General features: G+C 43.6%; 1 protein-coding gene across 4 annotated transcripts in view; it reads right to left on the bottom strand.

Moving 5' to 3' along the window:
- The window catches only part of SEMA6A (semaphorin 6A), a 126890-nt gene that overhangs the window by 24503 nt on the left and 83716 nt on the right, over positions 1–18671 (bottom strand). For 2 of the 4 annotated variants that reach the window (XM_037509480.2, XM_037509479.2), the window contains 8 exons: positions 15567–15698; positions 13242–13397; positions 11681–11857; positions 10892–11032; positions 10725–10805; positions 8445–8503; positions 5252–5272; positions 5063–5113 (listed from right to left, as the gene is read on the bottom strand). In XM_037509480.2, coding sequence (XP_037365377.1) covers positions 5063–5113; positions 5252–5272; positions 8445–8503; positions 10725–10805; positions 10892–11032; positions 11681–11857; positions 13242–13397; positions 15567–15698 — 818 coding nt within the window. The remainder of the gene's footprint in view (positions 1–5062; positions 5114–5251; positions 5273–8444; positions 8504–10724; positions 10806–10891; positions 11033–11680; positions 11858–13241; positions 13398–15566; positions 15699–18671) is intronic. The other 2 variants (XM_037509481.2, XM_054694509.1) reach the window with 1 other exon arrangement.

Here is an 18671-nt window from a genome sequence, read left to right as displayed (position 1 = left end):
TGGGGCTGGAGTTCAGGGAAGCCCCCCTGAGCTTATAGTTAAGGCAAGATGGGCGAGGTCTTATCTCTGCTACCTGCTGGGTGGGTCTCTGGGAACCTTGTGACCTCCCTCGACCTGGGTTTTCCTTGTGTGCAGAGTGTGGCTGATGTCATTTAGATGAGGAGAGTATCTCATTGTGTCTGACACAGGGAAGGTGCTTGGAAATACTAGCGTGCACCTCTGGTATCCCATCGTAGCACTGAAGGCAGAGTGTGTCCACTCTGGAGACACCACACGTATCTGATGGGGCAGGTTCCCAGCAGGGGATGAGCCTTTTCCTGCCACAAGCAACTGAGTATTAGAGCCTTTGCATGGGGCTATGTCTAGCTTCAACTCTTTCTGGGAGGAGGCTCTCTAAGGAGATGGCTCTCCTCTTTTTCACTGGCATGGAGGCCTCGCCTGCCCCATGCTGTTATGGCTGTGCCTTTGTGTCAGGGTTCTAACAGTTATTTTCCTGACTCACTTACAAGGGGCCATTTTTGAGGCCACACCGGCTGGCATGACTCAGGGTAGAAAGGGCTAGCTTCTGGAGATCCGCAGGAGCCTGCCGCAGGCTAATGTAAGAAGAATGACTAGGTTGGAATTTAGAATGGAAATTCTGGGCATTTCCCGTGATCCATCCCTAAACTTCCCCTCCATCACGCCACAAGGTTAAGTGCAGATTATATCAGGTGCTTTGATCTAAACTGTCACAGTGATTTAAAGAGGCCCCTCTACCTGTTCTCCCTGACAGAAATAAAATATAACCTTTCTGTGGTTTTCAAGTTAAGTCTTTGACTTATTAAACCCTCTTACCTATAGCCACCTCTTGAACAATTTTTAAAAAGACATCAGGGCAGCTATTGTGAATGTCTAATAGGTGCCTTTGGTACAAAGTAGGACAGATTCCCAAGTGGCTCCGGCCTCAGGCTGTGATCATCACATAGGCAATGAAATACTGGCCATCAGAAAGAAAGATTTTAACCATCGATGCACTGCATTTATCGTTTTAATAATTAATCTCGGAAGCTGGATTCCCAGGAGACTTCAGTGTTGCAAATTGCAGACAAATTTGCAATATTGCAAATTAGAGACAACATTTATAGTAATGAGATAATATATGATATACATAGACAATATAGATGAACATACATATGTGTGTGGTGTGTGTGTATATATATATAATATATATGTGTGTGGTGTGTATATATATATACACACACACACACGAAGATAACTTTTAATCTTAAAATTTTGCTTAGCAGGGAAAAGCCAGCCAGCCATGTGGTTCATCTAAGCTATATAAGAGTTGCACGGAACCACAACACTTAAATAACCACAAAGCTTTGGTAATATTTCAGAGGCCTCTTTCCATATAGAATTTGTCTCACTTCCACACAGCTTCAAACATCCACTTTGTTGCAAATAGTCTGGTTCTAATCCAACTCTGAAAAACATGTTCACTTAAAACTCAAGAATGCTTGCAGCTAGACTTTTTTGTTTTTCCATTTCTGGGCTTCATATTCTCATAATACTGATAAGAGAACAGGGGTAGGAAAATTAGCCTGAGAATTAGAAATACGGAATTTCCTTTATTTCCTTTCTGCCCCTCCTTCCCACTCTTGAACTCAACACTGCTCTCATGAAATATATGGCCCATCTAGGAGAAAATTCAGCACCCAGCATAAGCGAACAATTAGAAATAGCTTTGTAGGGAGTTAAAAAGCAGGGAAGGAAAAAAAAAAAAAAAAAAACACCTCTCCCTCAAGTAGCAAGAAGTTCTTTTACCTGAATTGATATGCATTTTGAGCACTTTCAATTTAACTGTGTTCAAGGGGCAATTTTATGGTAATGCCATAAGTATGGTTTAGGGAGAACATTTCTTAATACGGTAATCTAGGGGAAATATATGCCTAGGGGACACATTCTCTGTAGAAAGATTTCCTGGACCATATGCTGCAAATACATGGAAAAGTCATTGGTAGTGGAAAGCTAGGGCTATGAGAGGAAATTAATGTGGACCAGATGGTAGTTAGGTAGGAAAATGTTTTACACAAATGTGAGAAATCAGCTACTTCCTATTGCTGAAGTGTTAGTGTACTACCCACCATCTCTCTATTTTCTATATGTAAATCTAGAGAAACCATGCATCTGATGTCCTTGGGAAAAAAAAAAAACCCAACAATAACAAAATAGTGTGAGGTTTGTAATCTTTTAAATTTATGCTTGATGATAGGCAGCTCGTGCCATTAGTGAATCAGTCGAAGAATGCAATCAGTCGAGAATCCCTGATTCTCAAAATTTTGGGGACCCCTATGCAAAGCACCACTAAGTAGTGGTCCTTCCTTTGAAATTCGTCAATAATGTGTTATTGCCAAACTTAAAAATTGGCACAAGGAAATCACTTACATTGCTTCCTATAATCTGATTGGACAAGCTGTATTATTTTGGTGCATCCCCTAGAGACTTTGTAACCAAAATAAGGCTACAAAAATAGGCAGACATTTGTGGATATGGTATCATATACCAGTAGAATCCGAACCTATCATTTTGCCTTGTTATTCCAATAAGAAAAAGCATGTTTCAATCAGTGGAGCTTAATGCTGTACTATTCATAGGAAATGCAAAGCAATAGATTTTAAAAGGTAGTTTTACTATGCATCTTGTTGTTTCTCTATATCTACAAGTCATGATGATTCCAGAATTAGAGACCCTTCAAACGACCTCAAGTTATTAACAATGACTGTAGCCAATTAGCACAAAAAGACACACCAAATCAGTACAGAGAGAAAGAGAGCAGGAAAGCAATCAGGGTCCAATTCACTAAAAAGGGGCAAATGGTCTGGCCTCCACAATCTCGGGGAGGATGTGGAGATATACTCAAAGAGATTGCAGGGTTTCTTGAAGTGGTTCCTTTTTTTCTGAGTTGGGCAGTTCTGGTTTTATGATTCATCTCATAGTCTCTGAAAATGGGCCTGCACTCAGCCACTGAACTCCGTGGGGACTTGCAAGGGGAACAGCTAGAAACTGTGGACTTGTGGGTCAGCTTCCTGTTCTGCATGTTGGGTTTTCCTTTGACACACTAACTCTTCCAGCGCCTGGAACATAGTAGGCATTTAACAAATATTTGCCGAATGAATGAATTAAATCTAGTCTAGGTTTATTCTCAAAAATACGTATCTCTTAGAATAGCTTATGAAAAGGAATTCTTCTGTATCTTTGTAAGTACTGTCTTAGACTAGCCTTCATTTTGATGGTTAATTAATCATCTGAGCACTTCACACGGGATAGATTTTAGCCTGAAATGGACAGGATTTTTAGTTGAAAGGAAAGTTCCAACTCTTTAGTTTTATAACAGAAATCACTGATCAAAAGCTGTGGGCAAATGGGCATTATCCTTTAAAGTGTGAATATGGAGGGATTAATCCGTCGCTTTCCCTTTGCAAAGGAAATAATAGAGATTTATAGATTGGAGGGTGGTTTTGTTCAAAAAGAACATCCCTTGGAGAAACTATTCTTTCTGTATGAGAAATTACCTGAGAATTAAGATTGGTCTGAATGTGATTGATTAATGCTGGGGAGTTTGCTAGTTCAATTAGATTCAAGACCTGCGCTTCTCAATATCTGTAACGATTATTCAGTTGTAGGAAATGATTGCCAAGTATGATATTGGAGAAGAGCAGATGCTAAGTGCTTTCTGTTTTTGAAGGGCAAGCTAAGCTAGATGACATTTGCCTCCTGAGAAATTTTACTTGCAGTTGTTGGTATTTAATATTCTGGCTTGACTTATAGATCGGAGAATGTTAAAGGTGGAATGTTAATTCTGTGGGCTCGCTCACCCACTCCACACTGCCTTCATTACACACTGAGGCCATCGGGAGAAAGCAGGCATCGTTTTCTGTATTCGCACAGTGCCAGTTTATAAGATGGCCATGCCAGCTCTCGAGGGGTTTTCTCTATGCTAATTAGATACAGCGAGGGAAAGTTTACACAGAGCTATAAAATACATTTGTAGCCATTTTGAACTATTTCATTGGCTCCTAAATCCACCTTGCTTTCTCTTCCCCCTGTTCTTTTGTTTCCTTTTCCTTTTTTTTTTTTCCCTTCCTTTATCACCTACTTCTTCATCTAAAGACTGTCCTGGAAGACAGTTCTGTTCCCTATCTTAAACACACAAGCCAGAAATGTCAGTGAATCAATGAAGCTTATAGTCCTCACTGCAATGTGAAAGCTTAAATTTGCCATCACTCCTATGTTTTCCACAATATTTTTTCCAAAAAGAATAGTTCACCCTAATAAATATCTGGGGGAACTCTGAGAAATGTAGCCGACCCATTTCAACTTGGCTGAAAGAGCTCAGAATACTCTGTTTATGGACTTCATGGTTTGTTTAGTGTCGTGCCTGTGTACGCCGGAGCGGGAACAATGGGATAAATCCTGTTTGCACATGGTTCCCACCACGTCACCCTTCCTGGTATACAGTGGGAAGAAATCACACTGAAAATATGTCTAAATATTCATACTCTTTGAGCGCTTTCATTTCAAAGGCTGACTTCATGTGAATTTCAGGAAAGGTTTTCCTGTTAAGAACTGGGTATCCACAGCCCGTATGGATTGTCCCCCGCAGAGGGTATGTTCGGAAGGCAGGGTTTGGGGGAACGCGGTGCTCAGTATCTGTCAAGGAGCTGCAGCCCGTAAGGTGTGAGCACCGTTCTTTTTATCTTGGATATACTTATGTCCAAAAGCAATTTCTTCTCCCTCAAGAGCTCATTAAGTAGATTCACCAAATTCCCAAAGGCTGGCAGGTTTTATGTTACCTGAATTAAAAATGTAGGACTCAAATCTCACTTGCCAATTGTGTCATGGAGGCAGAATGGTTTTTGAAGCACTGTGAAATCTATAAATAATTTTAGTGAATTGGAACCCTGAAGTCACAAAGAATCTGGTCCATGGTGTTTAGGAATGAAACTATAAACTACCACAGGGTGAGTGGATTGAAGAATTAAAAAAAAAAAAAAAAAAAAAAAGAAATCTATAAACTGACCAGGTACTGTGTTGTAAGACATTTCATAATCTGGTAGAGGAGTAGAAATGTCTATAAAAAAATAATGATGATAAAAAATTTATTAAAATAGAAAAACCTAGGGCTTGAAAATAATCAAGAGAATTAGTGAAATAAGATTGCCCAAATAGATTGCCACCAATATTAAATTATCAGTAATATCTTCCTTACCATTCAGCGCCACGAAGGAATCTGGAAGACAAAAGAGAGAAGGTGACTTAATGTTTCACATTTTGCTTAGTGTGACTTACATAATAAGTGGGAATGAGCTAATGCAGAACTAGGTTACCATATGATCCCCAATACCAAATAAGCATTTTTTAATTCCTGATTCTAATGTAAGATGCTCAGACCCCCAGGATCCCCCCCACCCCAAGCAGGTTACATCAAAGTCATGGCCTTTGGTGCCAGGAGGTAGAGGAAAAAGCCCCAGCTGATAGAAGGAAAGGCTTTTTGTGATTACATGCGAGTCTGAGAATTTCAGCCCTACTCTATAGCGAGGGACAGGTATGTAGACAAAGTAAGTGCTATCTGGATCACACTCAAAAAGCACTTTCTTTTTTTAAAATGAAATCCTTGAGGCCGATTTGAATCTAATAAATTCGACAAATAAGCCTGTGTAAACTTAAGGTGCGCACCATGTTACTTTGATACTTATTTTATGTGTTGGTGGTTGTAGCCTTATTTAGCACAACACATAATCATAGGACAGCATTACTATTTATATTCAGACCTTCTATTCCTTTAAAAAAATGTATCTTTTTTAAATAGAGGTAACATTGGTTTACAACACGATATGATTTAGGGGTGTAGGTTCTCACTTCCTCTGATGTATGTCACCGTCCTGCACCCACCACCAAGGTCCCCACACTGCTCCGCCACAGAGCGGTGAACCCCTCCATACTGCTCCCCACCTCCAGCCCCCTCTAGCAGCCTCAATTCCCCATTCAGAAATCTAGCAGTTTTTCTTTTGTTGGCCTGTTCCTTTGTTTTGTTTCTTTATATTCCCTGTATGTGTGAAATCATCTGGCATTTGTATTTCTCCTTTGACTTATTTCACTTAGCAAAGCACTTTTCTTCCTGTTCTGTCGTTTAATCCTCACAGCCATGCTGTGAAGAACCGTCCAGTACCACAGTGTTCTGAACTCCACAGAACTAGTTGGGGAATTACAAACAAAAATAAAGTCACACACGTGCGTGCGTGCGTGCATGCATGTGCATGTATGTGTGCGTGCATGTGTGTGTGCACACGCAGGGGGCCAGATCATTGCTCACTCAGCTTCCTCCTCAGCCTCTCACACAGACTCTGTGATTTCCTCTTTTCCCTTAAAATCCCGCTAGGGGATTTTTAAAGACATTGTGCACCAACCTCTCTGCATGCCTGTGTGGCAAGATCAGTTGTGCTCACAGGGAGAAGGGGGTGCAGAGAAGCCATGAGAATGGGCAGCAGGGAGTCAGCCAGCCCTGTAAGAGCCCCAGCAGCAGTGAGGTTCAAGGTTAAGGGGCACATGAAAACATGAGCTTGACCACTGAGCCTGAAGTGGGCATCACTAGTTTTTGATCTAGGGTGCACTCTGTGCTGGATAAGAGGCTTCCTTGGGGTCTTCTGCCAGAGGACAGATGGGGTGCAAGGCAACTGCTGTAGTGATGCTTTACAGAGACAGCAATAAGAATCTGCTCACTGTTGGTATGTGAACCTGCTCAATCCAAAACTACTCGCCTGTTTTTCTGTAGATGCCCATACCGCCAGATCATTGTGATGTGATGAAAATGTTTCCTTAAAGTCAGCTAATAAGTATACTCGGGTAGATACACACACAGACCAAAACCCATTCCCCTGAAAATGTTGCTGCCAGGCACCAACATGAGTAAGATCCACTGATGAACCCCAAGATTGTTCACTGTAAACAAGGAGCCTGTCCTCTGGTGATGACACTGTCTCTTATGCTACTGTCTTAACTTGTAAATTTTGAGCGCGAAGCCATAGTGCCAATATATAATATTTGCAAACCAAAAGATATATCTATGACAAAGATTTGGGGATGAGGCTGCCTATAGCTCTTGGGTTATATCCGAAAGCTAGAAAAGATAAGGTAATAAGCTGAATGGCACCTAGTCTGAATTTGTAGTGTTCATGGCTCTAAGCTTAGTTACATCCCTGATTTTTACTATAGAGTCACATATCAGAAGTCATATCATTTCTTTCCCTTAGGAGCTAATATTTTTGTGCCATAGCGAATGTAAGCTTCTTGAAATTCATCATGTACAACATTTAAAACATCACAAAATAAGTATTTTCCAGGACTATGGCATTGTCCTCTTCATTAGCATTAATAAGGATTTTTCAGGCGTTTACTGATGTTAATCAGTCCACAGGTCCACTGGCTAGAATTTTGGCCAGGATTCTTGATATAAGTTTTTAACTAAAATGTTACCATTTCATAATTTTTTTTTTCCATTTCATAATTTTTGAAATGAACTCTGAGATTAGCATGGTAGGTTAATGCCTAAAAAAGGTATTTTTTGAGTCATTTTGTACCTAGTGGGCTCTCTCTGAAAATTTCTTCTACTGGCAATGGTAACAGATATAAATTTAATGAAAGAAATTACTTTTGTTAGTTGCTGTGTTCAAAAAAAACAAAAGGTCCATTCAATTTAAAGGCTAGAGTACAGTGACTAACCCATCTTATTATATGGCTAAAAACTATTTTGTAATAACATATTAAAAAAAAAGATGGCATTTTCTTTTTTTTTCTTTTTTTTTTTAAAGATTTATTTATTTATTTATTTATACAAGCACTGGGTACAGTCAGAAGCGCGGGAGGGTGAGAGAATTCACCAGAGCCAGAGTGGGGAGTAGAGCAGGCAGAAGGACTGAAGTACACTGCTGAGGGGAGCAGAGGGCGGCAGGAGAGGTCTGTGCGCCATGTGGGACCCTCTTCTGGTGGCCGGGGAGCAGCCGGGGATCGAACCGGCGCCGCAGAGGTCGCGGGCAGCTTCGCAACCCAGCGCTCAACCGCTGCGCCACCGGGGAGGCCCAAAACGATGGCATTTTAAATTGTAATGCTGATGTAACTTACTCTTCTCTTAAAACTAATATCCTCGAGAGAGAATTTATTCCACAGTATTACAATAATGAAACAGGTGCCAGCATTTCATTGCCACAACTTTGACAACACTGTCTTGATTTAAAACAATTTCTTTTCTTACAACATGGACCTTCTCCTATTTATTTGGTCTTGAGAACATGATTTCTGCTGTTTATGCCATAGTACCAGATGCACTCAGATCCACATGTCGGTCTAGGCCATGCAATAAAAGCATGTTTGCCCAAAGCTAAACGTGACTAAGAAGCTCTACTTACTGTGACAGTCTCCCAGGCCATCTGTGTTGCCACGCTCTATGTCCTGTTCAAAAGTCAGTCTTAGAAAAACGGGGTGGCGGGGAGAGAAAGGCAGAAACAAATTCAATAATATGAATGGTTATTCCGGAACGAGTCTTAAGTCACACTAAAGAAAGTAACACAGTTTGATAAATTGAGTGGCAGGTGCAAAAAATGAAGTAAATAACAGCTTGCAAATTTATCTCTGAAGTTTACAGAAATGAGTCTTATGCGAATCTCCAAAGAGGAGCCATCGTTTAAGCAGTTAATTCAAATACTGTGTAGGGAGTTAATTAGTTTATGGATTATTTATAGCCTTCTTTACTCTGATTCTCTGAGCATCAAACACTTGAAAAGTTTAGATGTTAAAATATGGCCCTTATATAAGCAATAATTAAAAAATAATTAAAAATGTCTTTCTCCTCTCTACTTTTTCTTTCACTTCTAAAACCTCTTGACTTCTAAGACCTTTTATCTTTGCTTAGCAACAACTTGCATAGAACAGAGTATCCAAAGGTCCAGAGAGATGTGTGGGGTCCCCAAGGGGACAGTAACTGGAGGTGTGTTTTGCTGAGGCCACTCAAGTATGTTGTTCAATGTCAGCCCCACATCCAGTTCTTGGGCGTACTGTCTCCATGCTTCTCCAGATGCTCACTTTTCTTCCAAGCCACCAGGTCACCATTGCAGGGGACACGCTATCAGTATGCAGTATGTAGCATGAACGAGAGCAATCTGAATATCTGTTTTGAGTTTTAAAATAAGAGCCCGGGTATCCAAAAGACAACTTCTTTGGGGGAATTTGGGCTTCTGACCACAATGCAATTAAAGCTTCTACCTGCCTTTGAAGTTTAAGAGCCATAGAGCAAAACCACTCTGAAAAGCACACCTTGAGCTAATAATCTACTACATTTGTTTTCCCCTGAGTTTTGCTGTATTAAAAGTCAAACTCATCCTCAACAGATAAAGATTTCTAATGGCAGTGAAGCCAATATTCATTAGGCCCTGAAGGCCGCCTTCCCAGGGATGTTCCATATGTTTGAGCCACACTGGCAGCATTGAAATGTGTGCATAGACCCTTAGGGAACTGTGTTGGAGTTTCTGCGTTGACTTAAAAAAAAAATTAATATCAATAGTAAAAAACCCTTATTATCTTTGGGTGTACTGGAATATAGGAAGGAGAGAAGAGTCACTTCTTAGCTTCCTTCACTGCTCTGCAATCCTTTTTTCCTTCACCTCAAGGCTGTCCATGGAAAGCTATAAAGCTCTAACATCATAGTACATCAACATTGCTACTTGCAACACTTATCTTATAATACAGTGAGCCGACCCTTTGCTTAGTGAGATTTCCAGGGCAGACTTATCACTAGCTCTCTTTATGGGAATAATTCTCCTTAATCTGTGCAGGGGTGGCCGGCAGATATAACCTCCTGCCTATTTTCCTAGTTACTGTAAATTGGGATTGGAGGCTCAGAGTGATATGAGGGTGACTGTTTCCTGTTGGGCTCTGGGCAGACTGAAGGGATAGCTAAGTAGAAAGTGTCCTAAGGTACATTCCTTGAGGTGCCATAACCAGTTAAGAACATGCACTGAATGTTTTTCCAAATGCAATTTTGGATTCCACGTCCACTCAAGTAAGAGTATAAGAGAAACCCTTCACCGGGCCATCTACGCATTTAAAGACAGTAACGATTTGAGCACCAGAATCACAGGCTCAGTGGACTGGCTGCATCTAGTTGAGCTGCAGGAGAACTGCCAAGAATTGATCGGCTCCCTAATGATTAATAGGGCCAACTGCTCATCAGTGCAGGAAAAAGGTTTATTGGTTGTATACACCATGCTTGCCGTGCAAATGCATCACTTAACAAATGCGCTGCAATTTCTTCTCAGCCTTGCATGGCCAAACCACGTCCCTAATCGAATTGACAGCCTCTTGCTCCTTCTCTCTGCTGTGCTCGCACTGTGACGTTCAGGCGAGCACCTTTTTGTCCCTCTCCCCAGGGAATACTTAGAAGCCCACTCTTTCCTTTCTCGGTGATTTTAATCAGTCTGAGGATGGATGTTTAGGCAGTTGGAAATGTGCCACATGCGATGTTGGGGTGCTCTATGAAATGGGAGAAGGAAGGATATTGTCTGGCAGCTGCACTGGAGAGGTTTGTGAGCAGGAGGCCTAGTGGTGTGTGTGAGCCCAACTAACTGCATGTTTTGAATGCAAGGCAGCCAAAGGCCACTGACCAGCCCACTTCAGTTCCTCGGACTCCTTACCTGCTGTTGGGTGACAGATGGGCACAGGCACCTGCTTCCTTGACCCACCCGCAGTATGGGTCTCTGGAGGCAATACAGGTTCTGCGGGAAGAAGAGGCCATGAGCGACCTAGGACTCCTGTCTAAGCACCGTGGGCTTTCTAAACGCGAAGGAGGCAAAACACATACTTTTTACATGTCCCATGTCGTTCACACCGGCCAAGGGGAACCTTTATCACACAGGTAGAGAACGCCACGTACAGAGAGCTGCTCGCTTTGTCCAGCTGCATGCCCATAATCCTCTTGTCTTCTACTCCATCATAGCTGCACCTGATTTTATAAGGTGGGATGATATCATTAATAGACTCTCTAGGGTCAAGTTCCTTTTGCCTGCCACCACTCTTGTACCCCACCTCCCGGCCCGATGATCCCCGCATCTGATCTCATCGGAGGTGAAACAGATCCTCGAACACAGAACCTCTGAGTGTCTATATAAACACATCATGGGCAAGAAGAAGATGACCCTTTTATTATGTACTAAAAGCTTTTTACACGTAATACAAAAATTCACTTAAAAATGCACACAGCCGGGGGCCTCCCCGGTGGCGTAGGGGTTGAGCGCTGGGTTGCGAAGCTGCCCGCGGCCTCTGAAGTGCCGGTTCAATCCCCGGCTGCTCTCCGGCCACCGGAGGAGGGTCCCACATGGCGCGCAGACCTCTCCTGCTGCCCACTGCTCCCCTCAGCAGTGCACTTCGGTCCTTCTGCCTGCTCTGCTCCCCGCTCTGGCTCTGGTGAATTCTCTCACCCTCCCGCGCTTCTGACTGTACCCAGTGCTTGTATACATAAATAAATAAATAAATCTTTAAAAAAAAAAAAAAAAAATGGGCACAGCCGGAGTCTGCTGTGATTTTTCTCTCCATGAAAACGGGCCATAGTCGCGTAACAAATGACTAAGAAGGAACCAAACATTCTACTCACTTTTCGGGGTTGTAAACGCTTATCTCCTCCAGGAAAAGGCTGTCATTTAGAAAACCACTGTTTCCTATCCTGGCCAAGAACTTCAAGATGATTCCCTTCTCGGAGCCCAGGAAAACCACCGTGTGATTGAGGTACGGCCCCGCAGCGGGGTCCACCGCGATCTTGGTCAGGCGGTATCTGAAATGACAGGAGTCACTTTTTCAAAATGTCTTTGTGGCTCTGTCATTAAAGTGTCCCCTTCTCCACTTCAAACAACTGTGACAGCGCTTTCTAGCAATAACCTCAAGAAAAATATATGCATATAAATAATACTCTCAAGCTGTTCTGGCCCTTTATTTCCATATGCGGAGCATTAGCCTGGCTCCGAGGGGAGGAAGGAGGTATGTGTGTGCGGAGGCCAAGTTCCATAATAAATAGATGTGCACAGCCATCTGAAACCACTCAGCAATGATCCCTTCCATGAGCAGCAAGGAAAAGCTGATGTCTCCACTGAGGAGAGAAAGAAAGAATACGTGAACCCAGTTAACACTGAACAGAAAGGCTATGGCTACCATTCCCGGCCTTCCTCGGAGCTGCGAAGCCTTGTCAGAAGAGTGTCGGGTTGGAAAGCTTTCTGAGTACATGGAAGCGGGCCGAGAGGGTTATGCAGGCTGGGGAGGTGGAGTACTGATAAAAATAGCGGCGTGTGCAGACAAGCACCCCTTACATCCCCGAGTGAAGGCCATCCGTCCTGCCAAACGCCTCTGCTAAGACCCGCAGGAATCTCCCCTGAAATCCCTCAGCTGTGCAATACTCCCGAGATTCCTATTTGTCTTCAGCACCGGCAGGAACCAGGTGATGTCGACCCTCCTGCAAGTTATATGCCACGCTTTCCACCTAATGCCACGGGCCATTATGGTATTTTTATACCTTTCAATAAAGTCACAGAATAAAAATGGTGCTAAGGTCAATTAGCCTTTTGCTTGATGGCCGTTCAACTGGATGATACTGGGGAAAGCTGCTGTATGGTGTGGAAATCGGCTTGACACAGAGCAGGAGGTGCCTGAAATGCCTTCACAGCTCTAAACAGCTCTCCCTCGCTGTTGGCCACCTCTCCACATCACCAGTGCTAACGCATGAACCCCCCCTGGCCAGCACCCTGCCCTGGTGCAGTGCTCCGTCTGACAGCTCACACCCAGGGATAAGGCTTGGCTGGAATCTGAGCACATTTTGTGACCATGCCCCACCCAACAGGTACCCTCATCCACTGACTGCATCTTCCTCACTGCTCATTGACCTCTGCATAGACCGGGGGAGGAGCCGCCTGGAAATACATATTTGTGCTTGCTCTAATTGTTGGCCTGAGTCCAACTAGCCTGAAACTATCAGACCTCTTCTCGCTGGGAGCCTGGGAATGGGGTTGAGGGCCTGCACCCAACCCATTGGCATTTTGTAGCTGAATTGACACCCAGCATAACAGAAGATGTTTGTGGCACTTCAAAGCACAACCCACTGATGGCTTCTCTGAGCATGAGAGGGCCTCAGGGAAATCCACTTAGGACCTGGTTGGCTTCACACTCACCTGACCATCGTCCGCAGGAACCATGGCTTGTTGATGATGGAAGGCACAGCCTCATCCATGAGCGGGTGTGTCTTGATGAAGTTCAGGGTGTCATCGGGAAACTCATTGGAGGTGGCATATTTTTCTAAGGAGGATGAGCCAGCGCAGCAACCTGGCCTAAAACAGAGGCAAAGGATGGCAGGGCGGGGGCTTATTTCATGACTTACGGCAAAGTCTTTGAATGAACTGCCCCTGGCATGAAGGAGGATGCACCCTGGGCTGAGAAGAGGAAGGTGAACAGTGCAGAATGCTGGCGAATAAAATGGGCTAAGGTTTCCTCCGGCACGCCGCCTTCTTCCACAGAGGAACCTCAGCCAGGGCAGGTTAGCCATAGCTGGGGGTGGCATGGCTTCCCCGCAGAAGCATGAACAGACCCCAGGAAGTAGCCATGGAGGTTGGCCACCAGTGAGGAGGGTGTGTGTGGTTCGTGTGCTTCAGGATCAGCTCTACCTGTCCCCAAACCCTGCTGGAAGTCCCCGGCATGTGCTTTATGACAGGGGAGAACTAGGCTAACTTTGTCCCAAATGTCGATGAGACACAGGCATTGAAAAAGCAGCAGCCAGCATCCCTACAGTGCAGCTTAACACGAGCCCTCTCTAGTCAGCTGGAGGTCAGAGGACATTTGGGTTTGTTTTTTAAATGTTTTTTTTTTTGGTTTCTGTTTGATCTGGGGATGATATGAGAAGATAACTAAACTGAAGTTTCTCTCCTGAAAGGTCAGTTCTTTATTATTAAGCAATGACACTAAAAATCCACTTCTTTAAGAAATTCGTGGCTTTCTGGTCTCAAGGGACAGCCTGTCAAAGTGAGAACAGGGGGACCCCAAAGCCAATGCTGCTACGGGCATGTGCTATGCCCGCTCAGGCGGGCATGTCTGAGACCCCTGCAGAAGCCCTTTCCTGGCACTAACCCAGTCAGCTCTGTGCAGGCAGCCCCACGTCTGGAAGAGGGGTGAAGGAGCAGGTGGAAGGATAAGGAAATGCACATCATTTCCTCACCAGCAGGAAATCATTTCACACATGTCCCGGTGATGTCGAGGGCCACCATGTTTATATGCCAAAGACAGCCTGTTACATAAGTTCTCCCTAAAACCTGAGCCCTCAAGCTTAGCTCTTTTGCCCGCTGGCCCGGAAGGAAGCTAATCATCTCAGCAGGCGCGCAGCGATCCGAGGTTGCGAGGGAGTGCTTTTTACACCTCGTCTGCTCTCTCTACAAGAAACAGAGCATGCACTTGGTTCTGGGGGTGAAGAAGGATGAGCCTTTCTCTCCTGGGTCCACATGATCTAAGCAAGGACAGTTACCTGAACTGGGGCTAGGTATTGTGTGTGCGCCTGCGTGCATGCATGCATGCGGGTGTGTGTGTGTGTGTGTGTGTGTGTGTGTGTGTGTAGGTGTAGGGGGTGAGGGTTGGAGGAGAGAACTGGAAACCAAAACAAGTAATAAGACATTGCGCTTTCTTCCAGAGGTGCACAAATTCACTGGGGAAGCTGGGCACACAGGGATGCTTCTGTACAACTGAGCCTGCCGTGTGTCTTGAGGGATGCTGTGTACCTCACGGAGGTACAGGGAGATTTTAATTCTACCCCAGCAAGAAAGAATGAATTAGCTGGTTCTGTGTGATGATTTGAAGACAAGTACCTAGGACCAGTGGTCTCTGGGCAATAGGTTCCCCATGAAAGCAATTCTGGGGTACATTTTGGGAAGGGGAGACTCTGCATTGCATCTGGACCCTAAAAAGACAGATTCTGGCAGATCAGAGCTATCCTAGTATCACTGCATCTGTTGGTGTCTTCCTGCTCTTGGCCTGGAGTTCTGGGCTCAGTTCTGATCCAACCTGGTCTCAAAATCCAGCGAACGCCATTCATAGTCTACATTTTATTAGGCTTTAAAAAGACAGGTCTCCGCAGACTGAAGAGAAGCAGGAAGGTGCAGTGGAAACCACATCTCCAGTTGCATGCGTGAGCATCGTACACTTCACACCACTGTGGGCCTCAGTTCCCTGAACTGTGGACCATCAGGGTGGGAGGTCAGATGGCTCCTTTCATCCTTAGATTTATGTTGCATTAACCACAGATATAGATGTTAACCATAAGACTAGGGAATCGCCATTTTGACCATAAATATAAGTAATTCTGGGTTTTGGTTAAGGCGATGAAGTCAGATGGCCTCGCAGGCCTCTTGGTGCTGGCTTGTCGCTGCGGGAAAGCACTGAAGGCAAGGGTGTGAGCCCCGAGGACACTCACCATCAGGGGAGTAGCAAAGGGCCATTCCTGTGTCTGCACCTACCTGGGCTTAGGCACACGTTCATCAGGGACTGGCGTCCAGGTGGAATCTGGAGACTTCTGTTCCTTGAATCTCCCGGTGAAAACGGTGGCGATGTCATGCATGTCGTAGGCACAGACCGCAGAGCCAGGGATGCTGCAGTGGCACATTTCACACAAGGAGTCATTCATGCAACTGTCAAGCCCGCCGTTTGGAAAACATAACCCAAAGGACCTTTCCTATTCTGCACCGCTGAAATTTCAAGTTCATACCCTGAATACTATAAATGTGAGATCTTTCTGTGAATCAGACTTGCATTCATGGCCTTAAATAAAGGGCTAGTTGCAGCAAACTCTTGGAGAGGAAGTGAGGTCTCCGTGACTTATTTCTGGAACTGCTTTTATTTATAAAGGCTGAAGAATGGCTGAACGAGTGATCGAAAAGTTTCCTGAATTTCCTGATATCTTCCACCACTAGCCCAAGGATAAAATCTTTGGAAAACATTCTACACTGCTAATACTGGTGAAAATATGAAATTAAAGTGCCCCCACTGGCCACATACTGCTTCTTTGAATTGGTTTCCTCAAGTGAGACTCCCAGGAGTGAGAATATGTACGTGGGGAGCCCCTGTACATTTTACGTTTGAACATTTCGATTTTTATTTCCTACTTATTTGCATATGGCTAAACAATGTAAATCTCCAAAGCACCAGTAGTTCAGAAATAAAGTGCTCTATTAAACACTAAATAATAATAATGAGGGTAATCTCTACCCATAATTACATCCTTGCCTAGCCCTCCTGGAAGGACTTGGGGAGTTGGTTGCCTTTGGTTTTTTTTTTTTTCCCTTCAGTTGTGAGAAGCATTGAATTATTCATTCATCTGGGTGCACTGTTTGAATCCATGTTTGTTTTTGACTATGATCATTCCTTGATTTTGATCGAATAAATTGCAGGCACCAGCTGGCCAAGAGTTTTAATCAGCCTTTGAGGTGGTGGACCTTTGCACAGAAGGAGCATTTAGGGTAAGACTGGGGGTTTGGTCACGTGGGAATACCATGCAGGGCAGAGAAACTGACTGAGACCTGATGTAAATGTGCAAAGGCTATGCCAGTCACTAAATAATGATTAGGAGAATTTTACATCATTTTTAATTTCTTAATATAATTATTGCATATTACAATAAGATAAATAGACTAGAAAGTTAATTTTTTAAAAAAATAATTTCTTTTTTTTTTTAAGATTTATTTATTTATGCATACAAGAGTTGGGGTACAGACCAGAGGTATGGGGGGTAAGAGGATTCACCAGAGACAGAGTGGGGAACAGAACAGGCAGACTGACTGAAATACACTGCTGAGGGGAGCAGTGGGCGAGACAGGAGAGGTCTGCTGTGCCATGTGGTTAGCTCCCTGGCCAGCTGGGGATCGATCTTGTGCTGCAGAGGTTGCAGACAGCTTCATAGGTTGCGTCTTAACCCCTTGCGCCATCAGAGAGGCCCAAAAGTTAATTTAAAGCAAGGTGGCAGGATGAATTTTAAGCTATGTCATATAAATTTCACAGAATTGCATCTATAAGACAGTGATGCACCATTTGTTTTGGGAATTTCAGAACCCTAGCATTATATATTTAATTTGGGCAGACTCTTTTCACACCTCCCTTTCCTAAAAGTAATAGGTATACATATTTATATATAAAGAAAAATAAGATAAATGTTGGTTGAAATATTTTATGAGGCACCTCGTAATACCTAAAGACACCCTTGAGTTTTATAACCTTCCCACGGGCTAGAATCACTTGTGAAATCCTTTCTTCTTCCCTCCCTTCTTTACCACCTCTTCTTCCCTTTCATCTTCCCACCTGTTCATTCAGCATATAGTTGTGGAATCTGTAATCTCCAGGAGAAAACATTCAATAACAAGAGTCCTGCTCTTAGTTAACTCAGGTTCAGTGTGGAGACAAATAACATCACCAATAACAACAGCCATGCTGATAACAACAACAACTACTGCTACCACTAATAATAATCCAGAACAATCTGTAAGAGCAGTATGCCCAAGGTTCCATGGGCAGGAACTCCAGCTGAGACTTGGAGCAGCCCCAGAGGTCCAGGGGCGAACAGACATGGACAGCTGTACAGACAGCTGTACACGAGGGAGCATGGCATATTCTAGAAGCACACTTAGCTCCAGTGAGCCGGGGGAGCATGAGGAGACTGGCCCAATCATGAGGGGTGCGTGCCCTGCCTAGGAACTTGTGCTTTGCCCTCAAAGAGAAACATGTAAAATATCTGCAGCAGTTGGGTATGACCTGGTTAGTTCGCATGAGGGACTATGATTTACAGATGAAAATGGGCACATATATATTTAATCTTTTATGTTACTGAACAAAAACCTAGATACAGATGTTTGCTAGGGCCCTTTTAAGAAAAAACTTTAAAGAAGTAACTATAGTACAAAGAAACCCACTCCTGTATTGCAACCGCAAAGTAACACATCCTCTCCAAAACAAAGAAATTGGAAATTCCACCAGCCCCTGTATTTCCATGTATGGACATAGTGTTCTTTCTTCAACAATCCTACATAGATTGGTTCTGAAGTATGAATAGGCAGGACCTGACTTTTTATATCTTTCCTATTCTCAAGTCTAAAAATCCCTGCATATGGGTAAAGCTTACTTAAATCTAACTTCATACTTCTTGCTGTAGTATGAGCTCATATTTTCATATATTTTCAGTAGGGAACTCTTGACTCCTGCCCTCCATATAGCTGAGGAATGTAATTTAATTTTTTCAGCTTGCACTGTTCTGGGCTTTCCCCAATTCTCAAGCATTTTTTTTTTTTTTTTTTGAGATATCACCTTCCAATCTCATCATCTATATGCCTGCCATGTAGACTCGTCAAGTTCTTACAAGTCTTTGTGAAACACATTGTCTAAAGCGAAGCAGTGGAGGCATACAGGAGGTAGTATAGAACATTCCAAGTTCTACATAGAAATGAGACTAGAGTATATGCACTTAGAGTTGAGGACCATGTCCACAGTTATGGCGAGGAGTCTTCTAAGGTCTGGGAGAGAGAACCAGGATACTCGTGTGGAGCTTCCATTCTTTAATTTCCATGCTGTCCACCACT

The sequence above is a fragment of the Talpa occidentalis genome, unplaced genomic scaffold (assembly GCF_014898055.3).
Source record: "Talpa occidentalis isolate TD23 unplaced genomic scaffold, MPIMG_talOcc4v2.1 talOcc4.13, whole genome shotgun sequence".
Lineage (NCBI taxonomy): Eukaryota > Metazoa > Chordata > Mammalia > Eulipotyphla > Talpidae > Talpa > Talpa occidentalis.
This window is presented reverse-complemented; position numbering and strand designations above follow the sequence as displayed.